Source organism: Podarcis liolepis, assembly GCF_965112155.1.
Source record: "Podarcis liolepis genome assembly, chromosome: 1".
Lineage (NCBI taxonomy): Eukaryota > Metazoa > Chordata > Lepidosauria > Squamata > Lacertidae > Podarcis > Podarcis liolepis.
In genome coordinates, this window is record NC_139554.1 from 30956071 (window position 1) to 30976217 (window position 20147).

The following is a 20147-nucleotide window of genomic DNA, read 5'->3' on the forward strand; positions in this document are numbered from 1 at the left end:
AGTCACCAGGATCGTGAAGAACCGCCCAGCTGTTCTGGAGGAGGTGGAGAAGTTGCTGCTCATCTGGTTAAAAGAGAAGCAGCGTGCAGGGGACAGTGACTGAGGCCGTCATTTGTGAGAAGGCCAAGGCCTTGCACGCAGACCTCGTCCGGCAACAGCCAGGAACCTCAGGCAAGCCAGAAGTCTTCAAGGCAAGCAGAGGCTGGTTTGACCGGTTCAAGACGAGACCTGGAATCCACAGCGTGGTCAGGCATGGAGAGGCTGCCAGTTCTGATGCTCCTGCGGCTGAAGACTTTGCGGACTTTGTGGCACCAAGTGACTCTGATGCACCAGAGTCAACAGTGGTGCAGGGCATTGTTGCCTTGGGGAGGACCATGGGCCTGGTGGTCACAGAGGAGGACGTCAGCGAGCTGGTGGAGGAGCACGACCAAGAGCTGACCACCCAGGAGCTGGTCGAACTGCAGGCAGAGGCTGTGCAGGAGCAGGCCTCGCTGGAAGAGGAGGAAGCAACTGAGGAACGGCTGTCCTCCAAAGAACTGAGGGACATTTGCCAGAAGTGGAAAGATGTGCAGGCTTTTGCACAGCGGCACCACCCTGACAAGGACCTGACACGTGACCTTGCGAACACTTTTGATACGAGGGTCATGTCGTCTTTCAGGGAGGTGCTGAAAAGGCGGATGAAGCAGCAGACCATGGACAGGTTCTTCAGCAAGAAGCAAAGAGTGGAAGAGGAACCTTCTTCGAGTTGTCCCCCAGAGTCTTAGAAAATGTATGTACAGTACACTTTGGTGATTTTTAAATGCTTTTCTGTCATGTTTAGAAACTTAAATTATTGTTCCTTCAATTTTTGAAATGCTCTTTACAGTATGTGTGACTTTAAAGAGCACTTAATAAACTCTTTTTGTAGCAAATTTGGCTTTGTTTGGACTTTTTTTGACCATAGGAACGCATTAATTGATTTTCAATGCATTCCTATGGGAAACCGTGCTTCGCAAGACAAAAAATTCGCAAGACGACAAAACTCGCAGAACGAATTAATTTCGTCTTGCGAGGCACCACTGTATTGAAAAGCATTTCCGCACACTGTATTAGTATTCTCAGTCTAATGTTGTTAACTTACCTCATTGTCAAAGATGCAGGCCTGATGTCCCCGGTGTGTGCTTGAAAGGCCCAAAATGAGTTTCCTTGGTTGAGAGGTGATCGGTAACTGGGAGAAGTTACATTTCCTCTGTTTATAGCTCCACTCATCAGATTCAAATTTGTTAACTAAAAACAAACAAGAAAAAAAGGGGAAGCACTTTAAGAGACTTGCCGAAGTTTGGATTATAATATATTTGAGTGAAGGTCTTTTCATTGTCTAACACAAGGGTGCTGTTGGACCACAACTCTCAGCATCCCTGACTACTGGCAATGCTGGCTGGGGTTACTGGGAATCAATAATACCTTGAAGGCCACAGGTGCCCAATCCCTGGTCCAACAGATACTGTCTCTATATGTTGATAGTCAGTGGGGTGTAGGGCAGGGTAGTGGAAAGGTAGTTGTATTTAAGTCTGGGAAGACCCTGGTTCAAATCTCCATTCATCCACAAAGCTTACTGGATGACTTTGAGCCGGGCACTGACTTTCAAGTTATCCTACCTCAGAGATTGGGCGGGGGGTGGGAGGCCATGTATGCTACCTTGAAATCCACTGAGAAAGGACGGGATGAAAATGCAACAACAAAAGAAAATATTTATAAATATGGCATCATTGTTCTTTGGCGTTTATCCCTTTCCTTTCATCACTGTAATGGTTAAGATGAATGACACAAATAGTCTATGAACCGAACTGTGTTTTCTTCGATTCTGATCCAACCCCACCCTGTCCCAAGAGCGCAGGACTTGTTGCAACATTATTCAAAACCAGAGCATAAAAACAAAAACAAAAGATAAAGCTCCCAAAGCATCAATAGAGTAAAGATAAGTCTTGTGTTAACAGACACCATGTTTTTGACCCACCTCTGCAATGCTTCATCTTAGATGAACCCCTGGAGAAAATAAAAAAATTCCCTAAGAGCCAAGTAGCTACAAATATTCCCTCCCAGCATTCTTCTGCCATTATAAAGACAGTAAGAGTTAGGTGGACTCTTGGTGAGATTCAGTATGTTTGAGGATAATCCACAACATTAAGACTCCAAAAGGACGATAGTGTGATTTTGAAGAGCACTCTCTCTCTCTCTCTCTCTCTCTCTCTCTCTCTCTCTCTCTCCTGGGATATCCCTGCTAAACTCTTCTGACACCTTCTTAGTTCTACTTTGTTGGTGCAAACATTCTGCCACCTATTGTGCAGCCGCTGTATCAACACATAAACGAAAGATGCAAACTTAACCAAAACCCAACTAGCAAGCTGTAGTGACATTTATTTATTTATTTATTTAGTCTCTTTATCTTGCCCCAGGCAACCCAAATTTATATTACGAGATTATGAGTGGCTCTAATTGGAACTAGGAGATCAAAAAGTCAGCTCAGAAAATGCCCTGCCCAACTCCCGCTAAAACGTAACAAAAAACGCAAAGTTTTTTTGAAAATCTGAAAGCAGCATTAAAATGTGCACTTTGCAAATGTAATCACAAACTGAAGAATTTGTATTTTCATAGTGCAGAATTTGTGCATTTGTGGATGCACACAAGCCTGTAATGCATAAGATTTGATTTCCAGTAAAGAAGTGCTGCATGAAGACAGCTAAAATAAGATCTCTCCCACCAGCATCAATGTGCATTTAGTCAGCTGTTTCACCACTCTATCCTATTCCTCCCCATCTGTGCTACCTTGTTGCATTTTCCCTCCAATATCAAAACACCGTTTATTTTAAAGTTGTCTTTCCAAGTAAGGCAGGTGTGTAAACAGTTGAGTGCGGCGGGTAAGGACATTTCACACATTCCATGTAGACAGGTGTTTAAATTACAGCAGAATTAAATACAGGCAATGGATTCAAAGGAGAGCACACAAGGCATATTTGAACCAGCCCACCAGCTTCATTCATTTTGATAGTTACTCCTCCATGCCCTGATTTGTTTCAGCTGCTATAATTAGCCTGCCAGCTTGGTGGATTCCTTGGGTAGCCCGTAATACTTAAGCATCTGTACAGCAGCTCTGCTTTGAATTATCTGATAGTGACAGTCTTTCCCATTCAGTTAATGAACTTTCAGACTGTCATGGATATATGACGACATCACTCCCCCCCTTCTTCTTTTTTATTAAAAAAAATGCCAACAGGTCTTTTTAATTGTAATTCTTAAATCACAAATAAGGAACAAAGTAGAAAACTCCTGAACAAATGAAGGGGTTTTTTACTAGAAAAGTTGGGGGCGGGATGTAAGGAAGGGAAGGAAAACTGATTGCAGTGTTTCAGGCACATGAAATGAAAGAAACGATGATGATGATGATGATGATGATGATGATGATGAAGAATAAATTATTTGTTATATGAAGGTCTTGAAAGGACTTTCAATACAGCAAGCTTTGGCAGTATGTTAATAATACAGAATACCATCCTAGTCTATCAAAAGTCTGGATAAAAGGGCAAGTCTTTAGCAGGTGCTGAAAAGATGTCAAAGAAGGCGCTGGCCAGCCCTTGCTTGGGAGAACAATCCATAGATGAAGAGCCACCACTGAAAAGTGCCTCTTCTTTGTCCCTGTCCTGCCCCCTCAGCCTCACTCATAGGAGGGACCCAGAGAGGGGCCTAAGATGAAGATCCAAGAGTCCAGGTAGGTTGATGTTGAAAGAGGTATTCCAGATGATATTGGGGTCCTGACCTGTAACTGTCAAAACCTGCACTTTGAATTGGGCTCAGAAGCATAGAGGCAGCCAGTAAAGTTCAAACAGAATTGGTGTTATGTGGTCCGTTTGCCTCGAACTTGTCAACAGCTGGACATTCTGCATTAATTGAAGCTTCTGAACAGGTTGCAAAAGCAGCCCCACATAAACACATTGCAACAATCCAACACTGATTGGTTTACAATCCAATTGGGCTGTAGTTTGGATTATAGTAGTCAAGTTACCCTTGTCTAGATACGGTCACAGTTAGGCAAACAGGCTAAGCTGATGTAAGGTACTCTGTGTCACCGAGAACCCTCAAACCCACATCCAGTGCTTCTCATCTCTCATGGCCAATCTTTCTATAGAAAGGCAAGTTAACATGGAGTGTATTTATGGCCAATAATGGGGGCAGGGGAGGGGGTATAACTGCACTAGTGCACTATTCCCTGGCCTTAAGACTTGTAGTATCTAATTGTGGATAGTCTTGGGGAGAAAAAAAGGCCATTCTGTTGTCGACTGAGGCTCATTTTCAGCCACACCCATACAGTACAGATCTACCCTTAGGCAAGTTCATTTCATGCATACATTTGTATTTACAACTATAAGCCAGAGGAAAATGAGAGCAAAGACTAAAGGGCTAGAGAGGTGTGAAATCTGTGTGTGTACCAAAGTTGATCTGGCTAAAGGCCCATGACATTCCTTCCCTGCTTGCTGAGCTTACCAGCTTACAGGATATGCACATGCATAAAAAGCATAAGTGTTCTAGTCTCCAGAAAACGTTCCAGACAAAGACCTGCCAAAGACATTCCTGGGAAACCTGACAAACTTGCAGATTCGTTTGTAGTTTCTCCAGCGTATGCATCCATTTAACAATAAAAAAAAAGGAGTTTGTGCTGCAGTGGATGGTTACTTGCCTCTTGCTGGTACTGAAAAGTCAGGCTCTGAATTAAGTACTCTCAGCTTCAAAACTTCTCAGTGGGAGCTATTTCAATAGGGCATAGATGTGCCAAACGTTTGATGATCATGGAATAATCCTTCCCACAACAAAAGTTCCTTGAAGCTCAGCTTGGTTCAACTGGCGGCCTCCTTCAAATCACAAGGTCCATTCCAACTGCACAAAAGCTGCTGCAGCTGGAATACAGCAGGAATGGTGGTGCTCCAAAGACACCTTTCTTCTTTTAAAGCACTGGTCTGCAGCTGGTAGGTCATGACCTAGAAATGGGTCATGCCCTGACTTCAGGTGGGTCATATTCACCAAGTTAAAAAGTCACAAAGTACAGAGAAGAAGAAAGACAGTGGGGAGGGTGTCAGGCAGGGAAGGAGAAACTTGGGGATCCCCACAATAAATAAAGTAAGTCTCAAGTTCCAGGTTGCAGGGAAAACCGCACTTGGGTCTGAAAACTTTGAAATTACTTTTCTAATGATAAATTTCCTAACATGAGACATCTTACTGAAGTTGCTGCAAGCCAGTATTAGTGGAATGACATGATTCAGCAAAGAAGAGTGACAAAAATGTAAAGCCAAAACAATGTAGAAGAAAACAGAGCACTTTGGGATGCCATTAAAAATGACTTGTCTCATCCAAGAGATTAAATCATTTTAGCATAAACTATGTTATTCACCTGCCTCCTTCATTTTACAGCCATTGGTCCAATCTCCACCCAGAACGTGCTGGTCAGACAATATCACACTGTAAAACTACAGGTCAGGTTTTGAAATGGTGGGTACCTAGCAGAAGGCTGTTACTGTAAACCCACAGCAGTGGGTTATTTGCACTCCATATAGTTCTATGAGGAACAACCAGTTCCTCTAATTATCTCCTTACCAGAATGAAAACATGTGAATATTTTAAATACTTGTCTTTAACTGCTTTTTACTGATAATTTCATTGTTTCGTTCTTTCTGCAAACTCTGAGATTTTATTACAATCAAGCAGTATATAGATGTTGTGAAATAAAATAAAACTTGAAAGGAATATGTGCTCATCGTCCTAGGAATAGATCATCACATTTGCAGGAAACCTGGCTTCAACATTTGAGCACTGGCTGGCTTAGATAAGAAAGATACATCTCATTCCCTCACTTGGGTGGTCTGGTTTTATGCCTGTGATCAAACTCTCTGGAAGGAAGAGCTGGAACTGTTCCTAGTGATAGCCAGCCCTAAATTCTCACACATGGACAAGGGCAGCCAGTGCTCCTACTAAATTTTCCCTTCTCTTTATCAAGTCATGTCAATTCAACACTGCCTATTTGCCATCTATGACCACCAAGCACAGCAGCTTGGAAGACAATAGGAACAGGCTACTGCTTCTTGCCCCCAACACATACATAAAAGTACCATAAATACCTTACACAGATCCAATACTGCAGCACAGCATATTGTACAGAAAGGATAGGTAATTAAAAAAAGAAAAGAATCTGCACCCCCAAATGCATATCACCTCAAGTCTTACTAAGCAAAAAGGGAGGTAGCTTATTAAACAGATGTTGTTAATTAATGAAGGGAGTTAGTTTATTAAACAGTTGTTGTTGTTGTTGTTGTTGTTAATTAATTAAATTTTGAACCAAAATTTTTATTGGCTTTGACCAACTAGAGACCAGAAGACTAGGATCATTAATGAACAGTCTAGGACTCAAGCCGAAAACGATGAAACATTACTTCCAAACTGCTCAGTCACAACTACTTCAATAGCCTTCTATACAGAAAACCCTATCTTGTTTAAAAGGAGGAAAAATAGGAAATGGAAGGAGTGAAAAGAAGGAGAAGGAACAGACTCATTAGCACAGAAAAACAGAACCAAGAGCACTTTAGCAGATCCACCACCAGTTCCAGGCAAGCAGACTAGCCTTCAGGAATGGTAACTCTTTTCCATATAAAGTTGCACATTCTTGTGGGCACCTAATTCCATAACCGCTACCAAATACCAGTGCTAAGCAATTGCCTTAGTTGCCTTTATTCCTATTTGTAATATAGTAACTTAGATCATGGTTAATTTCTACCTCTACAAGCAATATCTGCTTGACAGTTACAGGAATTTGACAGTGATAAAAATAACAGTGGTTGCAAAGCTTTGCTTGCTGTCTTACTTCTTGTTGTAATTAGGATCTCAGTCTTGGAAACTGTTTAATCACATAACAAGTATAACTACTACGCTGCTTCACCACACTAGAAAGGAGAACTCCCCCCACCCGAGAGTTGTGAAGATGCCACTGCTGCTGCTGCCTCACACCATCCCTTCTATTTTAGCTGCTACATCTATCCTCTCAAAAGAGTAGTTTCTTCATTTCCTCCAGAAGGATCCTTTGCCCAGACAGGGGAGATCCAAGGCTGTTTGAGCAAGTTGACTGCTGCTTTTAAAAGATAGGTCCACCTATTGGGAAGGTCAGGTTGGTGTGTGGTAACTATAGGAGTTCTTTCTGCTCCTACTTCATCTGCATGAATGTAGGAGGAGGAGAGAGTAAATCAGCTCCCTGAAGCTTCCTGTGACCTGGCTAACCATACTAAATCATGGTGGAAAATAACCCTCTCCCTCCCTTATTCAGTTTCAACAGTTGGTAGACTCTGCTTCATCCACAAGTCCCAACTGCGCAAACAAACCTCAATAATTTTATTATTCGCTTTCATGACAACAGAATTAAAGATCAGATATTTGGGTATTTCATCACAGTCTGCTCTACTATTGTTTTCTTTTGAGCTGTGCCTCTGGCAGAACTGCATCTACATTTTATATGTAATGCTTCCAGTATCCTCTGGTGTAAGTCTAATTCAAAAAGAAATTATTTCCCTACAACATTTTGCCCTTGACAAGACCCCTTACGGACCGAGAGAGAACCTAATGAGCGTTTTAAAGTGATGCGATCAGGTATTGCCCAAGATCCATTAAAAACCATTAACTAGCGAAAACATTCTGTCCAAGCTCTCTCTCACTCATGCACAGACTTCGTTCCATAGAAGACTGCTGCCACTGTACCTGCTGTGTAAGGAGACTGATGTGACTGGAAGGAGAGTACTTCCTGGCTGCCTGCTTCTCTGCCAGTCTCTGCAGTTCTGTTGTAACAAGACCATGACTGTACTGCTTGCTCTCAGAAGAGGAGTCATCCCCATCCTTGTTAACTCTGGCAGATCCACCACGCTGTTTGCTTGGGCTGTGATTCCTTGAATCTGCTAAAGATGGTGAAAAAAATTACGTTGCAAGACTTTGTACTAGTGGGTAAAGAATCTGCCTTGTGCGTCTGAAAATGGCAAGAGACAAGCATCTGCACAACCAATTAGAACCACGGTGTTTTCTACAGAACCTACTGATATATTCTCCTCTGAATGGCTGTATTGGAGTTTCTACTGTTAAATTCTCTGGCTGATTCCAACTTCATACACCCTTCTTTGTGCACAATCTCCATTCTTTTTCTTTGTATCCAGAGAAGGTTGAATATAGAACACTATGTTGACACCCATCTGTCTAAGGAGACAATGGAGTATGCCTCCAGGAATGAAGTCAAACATGCATTAGCAGCAGCAAAGTGATCTCCCCGGGGCACAAGCCTGGGCAGCTTGTATGGAGGTCCTGGGCTGCCCAGATGACAAGACCCCCCTCTCGGCCTCGCTGATGAGGTCCAAAGGAAAGCACAGTAAAACGTTTGGCACCAGCTTGGCTGCAGGACTTGCCAGAAGGAGGCATACAAGGCACCATCCAACAATCTTAGGGACTCTGCTCCTGATTTGTGTAGAGATTACTCCTTAGCCTTTCCTTCTCCCAAAGAAGAAGGCAGCAGAGGTTTAGGATCAAAGTTTTCCTTCTCCTAGATGGGCTGCCTTTCTAGGTTGATGAGCCCTGTCTGCCCTTCACTTCCACCTTCTTCACTACTGCATCCATTATTAGTCTTGTATGCTCAATCTGCAGGAGTGTGTCTTCAAAGGCAGGGAAAGTCCCTAACTCACCAAGGGTTTGAGACCTAGACCTAGTTTAGCCGGCTAGTTGAATATGTTCCCAGTGTGTGGCTACTGTTGCATGCTGACACGATTCTAGGAGCCACAAGTGAGAGCTGTGTGCAGGGTGGGGACCAAAGGTAGACATACTACCTCAAAAGGAGCACAAAGTGTCTCCCACCAGAGTACTACGCCTCCCCTAACACCCCATACACCTGCCAGAACATTACATCCTACTTATAAAGGACAAATTATAGGAATAGGGAAATTTAATTTTCTTGAAAAATGATGACTTGGAAAGTTGTAAAAACCGATAAGCAAAAAAATGAACCAAGAAAAAGTGTTCTGGTTTCTAAAGGAAGCCATGGCTAAATATTACCATATTTTAATGTGTATAAGACGCCCCCCATGTATAAGATGACCCAAAAACGAAGAAATCAATATTTTAATGACGGAGCGTGATCCATCGGCGCCAGGGGCGGGCATGCGCCCGCCAGAGTGATGCAGCAGCTCCGACCTGCAGGGCACCCTTGAGTTGTTGAGCAACAGGCAAGCATCAGCATTCCAGCAGCTTCTGCATGGGAGCTGCTGCTTCTTTCACCCCTGTTCATTCACCATCTGTGTATAGTCAAAAAAATTTTGACTAATTTGTTTTAGCAAAAAACATCATCTTATATATTAATAATAATAATAATAATAATAATAATAATAATAATAATAATAATTTATTTATACCCCACCCAACTGGCTGGGCTTCCCCAGCTACTCTGGGCGGCTGCCAATATAATATTAAAAACACAATATATGGTATGTAGTGTAGCAGAGTTATATTTAGAAGACAAAGTTAAACCAGAAGAAAAATCAAAACTCTGAGAAAGAAGCTTCAAAGAAAAACCTACCGTTGGAAATTTTGAAGAGGTGAAAGACAGTAGTTTGATACAACAGAGTTAAGCTCACCAATACTACCACTGTGGGGTAGTATTGCCACTTCTTGGGAAATCTCAGTCTCATCTGAGCAGACTTTATCTGCATTTCTCAGCTTTGGCACCTATCCCTCAGGACTGCAAGCCTGAAACAGCTAAATCTAGCTAGAGCCTAACATCCCCTTCAACACCTAAAAGGTCACTGGGCCATTTGCAGTTCTATTGTCATCTCATCCTTGTCTAACAAAGCAGAGGTTCTCAAGGTTTTTTTTACCCCCAAGGCCTACTTGAGAGGCTGATAATTACTGAGACACACCACTTACAAAATTGTGGTTCAGGGGCAGAATCAGTCCCTGTATGACAGCAGATGCAGGAAGAGCATGGCGTAAACAGCTGGCAATTACTGACATTACTTCCTACTGATATCTACTCCTTCATTGCTAAATTCTCTGCCACAATGTTTAGTAGTGAGGTCTCAGGAAGGCCTCCCCAGGGAGGGCACATCACAAAAATGGGAATGCAGGAAAGAAGTGCAGAATAGAACACCTAGAAATACCATTGTTAAGAAAAATGCTGCAGTACTATTTTGAAGTGAGAGAGTTGAAAGCCACCAACATGAAAAGCTACCAAACTTAGAAACTGACAAGGAAAAAGAAGCATTGTATGCAAGAAGCTCTCAGGTGCTAGTGGCCCAACTGGCAATTGAAAAGCACCAAGGGTGTGAGAATATGCCATACCAAAAATGGCACCAGTCTCCATATTTAAACCCTTCATGTGTATCATTAGTGACAAAGTTCTGGGACAGCTATATTGCCTGATAATGTGAGCAGAATAGCTACTTCACAGAACAAATACCGAAAAGAGCTATTAATCTGAGTCATCCATTCATACTTCAATGCAGGTTACTTTCTGTTGCTGCCCTACACTTTGCCCTAAGCAGTTTCACATGCGTAAACTTTAATCATCACTTCCTGGACTGCCGGGGATCACTGCCAAGCCGTGTCATGTGCCAACAGCAGCTAGACCGGAGAGGCAAAGTGACCCTATATTTCTGGAAGTTGCCATAATAATAATAATAATAATAATAATAATAATAATAATAATTTCACACATGTATTATTAATCTAGGACTTAACTAGAGGCCAATTTCTGAATCTGATTAGCTGTATTATTATTTTTAGCAAGCCATAAGTAAGCATTTCCCCAAATTTTGCTTGCATAGCCACATTCTGACCCGCTGTGCCAATTCGAGCTATTCTGAATACTGCTAGACAGTAAAAATATTACAATACGGTGCCAGCTAAGCAGTCAGATATAGCTTACCCGCTTTTGCTGAAGCTGGTCGGGACAGTCTCTGGCTGTAGATCTGCAAAGCACTCTGAAAGGAAGAGAAGGGGCTGGCAGTGTAACTGCCAGACCGACAACGGTGTAAGCTTGCATTGTTTGAGGACAGGCGGGGTGTAATTTTTGCTGTGTTAGACCAGATGTCAGGTGCTGTGCTTTGGAGAGAAGGGGAAGGAGTCAGTCTAGAACCAGATGAAAAAGAGAGCCCTGGGCGATGATCAGGCACCTGTGCATTATCTGAGGCAGCAGGATGAGAGGATAGCTGGGAGTTGATGCTTTGTGGAAGGATGGCACTTGGAACAAAGGAAGACGTACTAAGGAGGCTGGGTTGCGGTGCGTTCTGTTCATCTTCTGCCGAAGAGGGCATCCCTATTTTTTTTGTAAAAAAAGACATATCCAATCTGATCAGAACATTGAAGTAAAACACAAATCTAGTACAGTGGTACCTTGATTCTCAAACTTAATTCCTTCTGGAAGTTCGTTCCAAAACCAAAGCGTTCCAAAACCAAGGTGCACTTTCCCATAGAAAGTAATGCAAAACGGATTAATCCGTTCCAGACTTCTAAAAACAACCCCTAAAACAGCAATTTAACATGAATTTTACTATCTAACAAGACCATTATCCATAAAACAAAAACAATAATCAATGTACTGTACTATAAAATAAGTAAGACAGTATTGTAGATGATTAAAATTACAATTCTTTCTTACCTGCACTGATGATAGTCATTGTTTGGATGGGGGACTTTTATCCATTTCCACAGTTACATAATCAATCAATTAATAGCTGAACTGGTTCCACACAGTTACAAAAACAAATTAACCAAAAAAGCCTCAAAAACAAAAACGCAAAATAAAAAGCAAAAACAAAAGTGCCAAACTTAATCCATTCCGGAGGTCCGCTTGACTTCCAAAATGTTCAAAAACCAAGGCACATCTTCTGATTGGTGCAGGCGCCCCAGAAACAATAGCCAACAGCCGCATTGGACATTCAGCTTCTGAAAAGCATTCAAAAACTGGAATACTTACTTCCGGGTGTTCAGCATTTGGGAACCAAGGCTTTTGAGTACCAAGGTGTTTGAGAACGAAGGTACCACTATATTCACAATTACGCTAGAGTAGCCTTTTACAAAATTGTGCAGAAGGACAATGGCTGAAATTCAACTGAGTTACTGACTGTGCGGAATGAGATCTGCTTGTGCTATGGGACTCCCCATCTTCTCCCACAAGTCCCACAAATCTGGAAGGTTGAGGGAAAACCCATAACAGGTTTAGTGGGCCATCGGGGGGAGAAGAGGGTAGAAAAGTCTTGTTGCGCAAGTAAACCTCATTGCCCCCCACATGCCCCACTTAGCGTTATACTGAATTCCATCTTATGTAAACAAAGGACATGAGATATTATACAAGGCAGACTACACAACCATTTTCCATAACATGCTTTTTCTACAACTGAATTTTTCAAATGAGTCTTATAAAATGATGACTATGCTCTAACTCAACTGCCTCTGAATACAAGTAGGGAGAGTGCTGCAGCATTCAGGTCCTGCCTGCAAGCTTCCCGTAGGCATCTGGCTGAACAATGTGAGAACAAGATGCTGGACCAGGGCTGATAAGGAGTCCAGCAACATCTAAAGGGCCACAAGTTCTCCAACAGTGGACTTGAGTACCTTCCACTTGATTGATCCATTGTTACTGACACCGCAATGGAAATATAGCAAAGAATTCTGACCATGATTAACTCTAGATTACAGGTTTAGAATTTGGGAGGAAATGACAATTTTTGGCATGTCAGCTGGCTGATTATTCCATTATAAATATTAATGTCAGTGGAAGATTTGTTAAGAAAGACCATTTATCGCTGTAAGGTAAAGGTACCCCTGCCCGTACGGGCCAGTCGTGTCCGACTCTAGGGTTGCGCGCCCATCTCGCTTAAGAGGCCGGGGGCCAGCGCTGTCCGGAGACACTTCTGGGTCACGTGGCCAGCGTGACGAAGCTGCTCTGGCGAGCCAGCACCAGCGCAGCACACGGAAACGCTGTTTACCTTCCCGCTAGAAAGTGGTACCTATTTATCTACTTGCACTTGGGGGTGCTTTCGAACTGCTAGGTGGGCAGGAGCTGGGACCGAAAGATGGGAGCTCACCCCGCCGTGGGGATTCGAACCGTCGACCATGCGATCGGCAAGCCCTAGGCGCTGAGGTTTTACCCACAGCGCCACCCGCACCCCCCATTTATTGCTGTAGCCACCAATTATAAATGTGCCTGAATTCAAAAAGAAGCCATAAAATTCTGACAGACTCTAACATCCAGCACCTGTTCCTAATGTTATGTATTGCTAGTTTAGTCCTCTCCATTGTTCTCACTCACTGGATAGTCTGGTTGCTTTGAGCTGGTCACTTCTCAGTTTCTCTGCCACATTTTCCTTTTCCACTGGGATTTCAGGTTGCTGTTTTGCAGCTTCTTCCACTGTTTCTGGCTGATCTGAAATTAAGTTTGGAATTGGGGGCGGGGGTAGATTCCCAGTTATAATTCTGCTGGAGAACAGTATGCAACAAGGCTTTCCAATGTGTTACCCACCACTGTTTTTTAATATGGTAAATAACTTGACAGTATGTTACAAGCACAAATCCATTCCAGCACTGAAAATTATTATCAATTTGGTATTTCCACACATCAGCTAGGGAGACTAAGTTAAGTACTGCACTTATGCAGTGGAGAAAATTTATAAAATATGTAACTGCAGAAAGGAGGGGAGTGAAGCTGAAAGAAATGTAGATCGTTTTTGTATACATTTGTTCTTCTTTGTTAAGTGTATGTAAAATGAGAAAATGGGGGGGAGGGTAAAAAAAATTACTGCGCCTATGTTTCTCCATCTCTTTGTGGGAAGTAACAATGATAAGCAGCAAAAAGTATGCTCACTTTCTTTGGCCTTACCTTCCAACTGGCTGGTACTATTCTGTGTAACTCCAGGATTTGTTCCCAGGAAGACACTTGCTGACTTATTCTTGTGTGTGTAAAAAGTCAACACCTCCTCAAGATCACTTTCGCTAAGATGTGAAAAGAGTAGAAAAGGAGCAAGTGGCAAGCTTTTACAATGTGGTGACAGAACTGAAATAGATACAGAGAGACTCTTGAAGCATCAGCATTGCAGGGGGGTAGACCAGATGACCCTTGGGGTCCCTTTCAACTCTACTCTGATTCTATGAAAGAGAGAGACACAGAAGGAAAAACTAACTGAAGACAACGATAGGTCAAATACCTCACCTGCTTCACTAATGAACAGATGGAGGAGCACAGGCTTATGCCTGCCGCTCCCAACCTTTCTGCATTCGGCAGCACACGAGAGGGGAGTTTCCATGCGTGTAGAATTGTGCTCACATAAATCCCTTCACATGAACAGAAGCCCTACATAAAGGGTAGGGAATATCCAGGCCACAGGCCAATCTTGGCCAAGGCCATTTCCCCCAAACCACACCCACTTATCAAACAGCTTGATTGGTGGGAGGGTAGAATTCGATTCTGCATTGGCTTACAGGTGCCTGTTCTGAGCTAGAAACAGGCGGCAGCAGCCAACGCAGCAGGATTTAACTCCCATTCATTGGATTATGAGCTCGATTCAAATTCTGCCCAGGGAACAGGCACAAGCAGCCACAGAAAGCTTCTTTCTCCCCTTCATCTCCCCTTCATTCTCCGCCATCACCACTTTGAGGAGCACAAGAAAGAAGCCTGCATTTCACAGGCTTTCCTTGGCTGCAAATGCCTGTTACCATTGCAGAATTTATCTCCCACATATCAGCTGCCATGTGGCATTTAAAAATTGTGCTCATAGAAGAGGCCTATGCAGCTAAAGAAAGCCTCAAAATCCAGGTTTTTCCCACCTAGGGAGGGGTAAAAGAAGCATTTTGCCAGCCCCCAGTGCCTCCCAAACCACTGAGCATAGTGCCAACAACTCCTCCTCTGCTGCAGTTCAAGATACGAGAGCCTGACACAATTATTCCTGCTTTCAAGTAAATTCATACCTTGCCTTGGTAACAAATTTGTGAAAGCCTTCAGCATCTACCCCTTCCTCTTCATCCTCCCGATTCTTCATTAACTTTCTCTGAGCCATTTGATCTGTTTCCTGCAAATAAGTAAAATTAAGTAACCTCTCAAACCAGCCTTTCTGCACATAAAGGCTTCCTGTTAGGGTCTATGTTCTACGTAACTTCAAGGCTGGATTACTGCAATGCATTACAGGTGAGGCTTCCTTTAAGACGGTTTGCAAACTAGTGCAGAATTCAGTGACCAGACTGCTGGCATGGAACAGTGTCCAATCATATACACTGATCAGATCTAGCTGAAATGGCTGCCAGTATATTGCTGAGTCCAGTCTAACCTGCTGGTTTTCACTTATAAAGCCTTATATGGCTTAGGATCCCAATAGTTTATGAACACCTCCTCTGTCAGGAGCCTACCTGGACCCTGAGATTATAATCAGAGGTTTTTCTGCAAGTCCACGCTCCAAGATGGGAGGATACACAAGACCTCCACTTGGTGAACGTGACACTCCTAAGCCACACGGGGACTATACTGATCTTTAGGCTGACCTCTGACCAGAGAAATCAGCAGTGTCACTACAAGCAGTACAGTGACATTTCCAAATGCTCCTCTGTAAAAATGTCCAATGTGCTTCTGTGCTTCTGTGCTAGAAAGGTTATCTTTTAAACAAGACCTCAGTGAGTATTCCATGATATCTTCTCCTGCACTTCAAAAACTCCAAAACATGATCTGTTAGTTCAGATAGCCAGTGATAGCTTCTCAAATGCACTTGTAGCAGCATGGCTGTGCCTGAGGCACAGGACTGAAGACAATATTCTTAGTACTGGAATGTAACTTCATGGTAACAGACTTCAGTAACAAGATGAGTTTTGCTTATCTTGCTCAAGACAAGGAGCTTTTATTCAAAATGTATATACAGTTATCTCAGTTGAGTGAAATAAATTTGTCTTGAGTCCAAATTGTGAAATAAACACATCTGTGCCTCAAGACGTTTAGTAGCTTAAACATTTGTTTCTTAAAATCCTAACTATCTGTTCTTGCTGCAATAAATCATGTATGGTTATAAGCTGATTTACCACCTACTGTGTATCTTTATAATACAAATGTACCCCCCCAAAATCCTGATTGTGGAAATAATTCTAATACTTTGAAAATATAAAAATGCAAATTATTCTACACTACCCAGGTGCTGGGTATTAACTATTCAATACAGTAAAAGCTAATTCATTCTTTGGTACAAAAAGTATCAAGTATAAATGGCAAAACACACATAATGCACATGTTGGATTTACCTGAGGAGCAGGAGGAGAGAGGGGATGTTTCACTGTAAAATGCACCTACACAATTCACAACCGACAGGGCTGAGAATGCATTTTGCCATTTGACCGTGGGCAAGATATAAATGTAGGTTCCTGCACTTCATTATGAAGAAACAGGGAAAGCGAAAGCTCAAAAACAAAAGCTTCTGCTTATCCTGTAATATCAGAAACAGAATTTGAGAATTTCACAATACCATCTGTGAGCTCCAGAAGTTCATGGATCACCCGTAGGTAACATGCAAAAAGATTCTACTCAATCATTACAGTAGGACAGAAAGCAGGAATATGAATGACTCATGCTTCTGCTTTCCCTCCTTCTCTGAAACATTTGGGCCAACCCTAGAAGCAATAAAACAAAACAAGGAGTGTTGCTCTAGATCATCTGCATAAATCCTCTGCTGTGTTAGAACTGAGCTGGCACATGCCATACTCACCCTATTATAGCAGATGATGAATTCACCTAGCTGGTGAGCCAAGATGCGCCTACGGTCAAACAGGGCCAGGCGCCGACTCGGGAGCAGCATTCTCAAAGACTGTTGAAGATTATTGGCTGCTCGCTTTAAAAAGCGAACAACCAGTTCCTGCCACCAAGAAAAAAATCAAAGAGTGAGCCCATTTGTTTATCTTCATATACATCACTCTACTAGAAACGATTTTCAAAGTGTGTTTGAGTTGAGGATAAGAGAAATTGGGTTGCAAAAAGTCGATAAATAAAAGTAAACTCATTGACAAAAAGGTGCAAAGCAAAAGCCTTGGGATTCTAACATAATCTATGATTGCTGAAAATAACTGCAGACAAAAGTGCATCTCTCTAAGGATAGCAGGCTTTCAAATAAAACTCTGACCACTTAGATTATTGTCACCTTCATGCATCTCTGGCACCACCTCTGGTCACTCTCTATGCTCTGTGCCTTGCACCAACTTTGTCTCAAAAAACCACACCAATCCCTCCTACTACGCCATCAGCCAATGGCAGGGAGAACTACCCTCACTTTAAAGTGAGTGCTAGAGCAAGACGCCTGCTGTGAGTGTTTAGTTTCAAACATATTCTGTCTCCACTCTGGATTTACTTTTGGTTAGGTGCCCTGCTAGCATGCAAGTAAACTGCTTCATAGCCAAAGCGTTGAATTTCACAGCTCGCCTCTCACTAGCATTATATTAGGCTGGTTTGATCTGTTATTTTAAACATTATTTTTCACAGCATAGCAGACAAAGCAGCTCTCAGAGAACCAGTTTCAATTTTCCACTTGGAAAGAGCAAGGGTAACATTTTCCACTGAGGCACACTGATTATTCCCAATTCCTGACATAAGGGTTTTAATCTATGAGCTAGATTGGCTCTCTACCCATAGGGGATTTTCACAGTGTCTCCATGTGGGCTGCCAGCTGAGGGCAAGGACTAGAAATGTGGACTGAAGTCAATAAGCACTGTAAGGCAACTGCCTCAGATAGAGTATAATGATTTAGCTACTGTCTGGGGAAACCGACAGACAACTCAAAGTCATACCTGGAAACCGATTGACATACAGAGAGCTTAAACCAAGAAGTGGGCTTCAGGGAGGCTATGCATAGCATAAAAAAATAAAATAAAATAAAATAAAATAAAATAAAATAAAATAAGGCAATCACAGGTGGCCATCACTTCAGCAATATTCAAAAATGCTTCTTCTACCCTGGAGTCCAAAGTACACCTCTTCTACCTGCTCTGCACACCAACAGTCTACATTGGTTCAGAGAGGAGTTCAAGTCATTTCAGTAACAGAGGCAGGATGTGTTACAGCATCTAGCTGTTTAGCTCAAGCTGTTGGGAATGAGCTTCACACTAACTGTAATTCAGGAACGTGGAGTAAGATGATGGGAATAAGCTTCACACTAACTGTAATTCAGGAACGTGGAGTAAGGTGAGCTGGGCTTCTCCCTGAAAGGAGCAGGGCAAGCAAACAATTTCTTACCATCTGCTCATCCTCTTTGGCAGCCCAGGCAGGATTATGGACCTGATCTCCAGCCTCTTTCATCAGGCGCAGCTGCACACGTTGCAGATAGGCAGAGAAAGCCCTGCGAGCCTGAACTTTGCTGTAGAAACAGAGAGGCACAGACAGCAGTCAGAAGTACAGATAAACAGCTTTGTTTTTCGACAAAGAACCCCTCAGCACACAGGGCAAAGGACCATTTTACAATCTTGGCCAGCATCTATGGCAACAGAATTTGCTGCTGGCAGTCCATTTTAGAAAATGAAGTTAAAACTCTAGCTCAGTGGGTTAGCTAAGAATAGAGAGCAAAGGAAAAAGTAGAACTAACAAGCGAATCATGTACTGTGTCACCAGTATGGATTTCTCTACCCCTACCTAAACACTGGCAATGGAAGTTCTCTATTGAACCATTAGAACACCCTACCTCATTCTCACTGCTTCTTATCAACACTGTCTTCACTTTTGCCCACCAGCAGGCAAATAGAATAAGCCAAACGGAAAAGTATACAAACTATTTTAGTATTCTGTATAGCATCTGGTACACTTGGGGCACTAAATGAATGCTGGGCATCAATGGTAGCATCCATCCATCGGCCTAGGGAAAATTAGGAGGCCAAAGCATACATTTTATGAAGCAATTCCTCTACAAAATAAAAACCAGGGGTGTAGTACAAAAACATGCCTTTTCACAAGCGGACAAGGACTCTGGTTTACATGCTTGTCCTCATATGTGCCACAATGATAGTCAAATAAATCTCATGAAAACTCCTACCTTAGATTACTGTTCTCCTGTAAAACCTGTAGCAAATTAAATGGAAGCTCAGTATCTTTTGGCATTGGTTCCGTTTTGGCTTGAAGAAGCAGAGCTTCACGGACAGGTTTCTGTTCAGACTCCTTTGACAACTTTTCCTTTTTGGGATGCTCCACCTGTTCTGGCAACTCTGGCTTAAATTTCACCTGCATGTTCCTAAGAGAGCCAGCTGTTTCCTCCCGAGGTATCTCCAGTTCTTCATCTTCCTCCACTAACTCCTCCTCTTCTTCACACTCCATTTCTGACTTGAGGACAAAGTCAGTTGACTGTGAAGTCCCTGTTAAAAACAGATGTCCAGTTCTCAACATTTTAGGATAAGTAAAGTAAGGAAGAAAAAATTAGGCTCTCATATGCACCATGTGTACTCATAGAATACATGCTAGCAACTGATCACCAATACAGGAAATATCTGGTGTACACAGTCTTTTTTCTTTTAGACCAAATATGGTCAAGATCTACACATGGCAAGAGAAGCTAACCACCATTTAAACCCAGACACCAATGTTATAATATGGGGAAATAGGCAGGACTCGCATGTACCTGACAGTTTTGCATTTCCTGGTTTCAGTTTGCCAAAACGCCGCCTTCGTTTCCGTACCTCTAGTGACAGGAGCTTCCGCTCATACAGAGCAGCATGAAGCTGAGCATTACAATCCATAATGTCCAGACCCAGTTCTCCAGCAAGATTCAAACTGCAAAAGACAAGAACAAGGAGATTCCTCAATGTCTTTCCTCCCTAGCTATACCCAGATAAAACCTATTTGCTGGTCTCTGTAGTGAATCTATACTGTTCCTACACCACCAGACAAACAGGACTGAGTTAGTACAAGTACACTGTTACACTTCTGAGAATTATCCAGTCACAAGGAGTACAGAAGAATCAGAGTTACCTACCTGTAACTAATACTCTTTGAATACACACAGTCACACTAGCGGGAGCAAAAGTTTTTATTCCATTCTTCAAAGCAGTGGGGATGTATGTGTGCATGTGTATTTACTGGGGCTCAGAGAGCCATGTGTAACAAG

General features: G+C 42.6%; 1 protein-coding gene across 5 annotated transcripts in view; it reads right to left on the reverse strand.

Moving 5' to 3' along the window:
* TTLL5 (tubulin tyrosine ligase like 5) overlaps positions 1–20147 on the reverse strand; it is a 109969-nt gene that overhangs the window by 40907 nt on the left and 48915 nt on the right. For 3 of the 5 annotated variants that reach the window (XM_083501150.1, XM_083501151.1, XM_083501147.1), the window contains exons 22-31: positions 19662–19813; positions 19083–19398; positions 18293–18413; positions 16776–16922; positions 15004–15104; positions 13919–14031; positions 13352–13465; positions 10967–11356; positions 7768–7961; positions 1121–1266 (exon numbers count right to left, since the gene is read on the reverse strand). In XM_083501150.1, the coding sequence (XP_083357276.1) occupies positions 1121–1266; positions 7768–7961; positions 10967–11356; positions 13352–13465; positions 13919–14031; positions 15004–15104; positions 16776–16922; positions 18293–18413; positions 19083–19398; positions 19662–19813 (1794 nt within the window). The remainder of the gene's footprint in view (positions 1–1120; positions 1267–7767; positions 7962–10966; positions 11357–13351; positions 13466–13918; positions 14032–15003; positions 15105–16775; positions 16923–18292; positions 18414–19082; positions 19399–19661; positions 19814–20147) is intronic. The other 2 variants (XM_083501149.1, XM_083501148.1) reach the window with 1 other exon arrangement.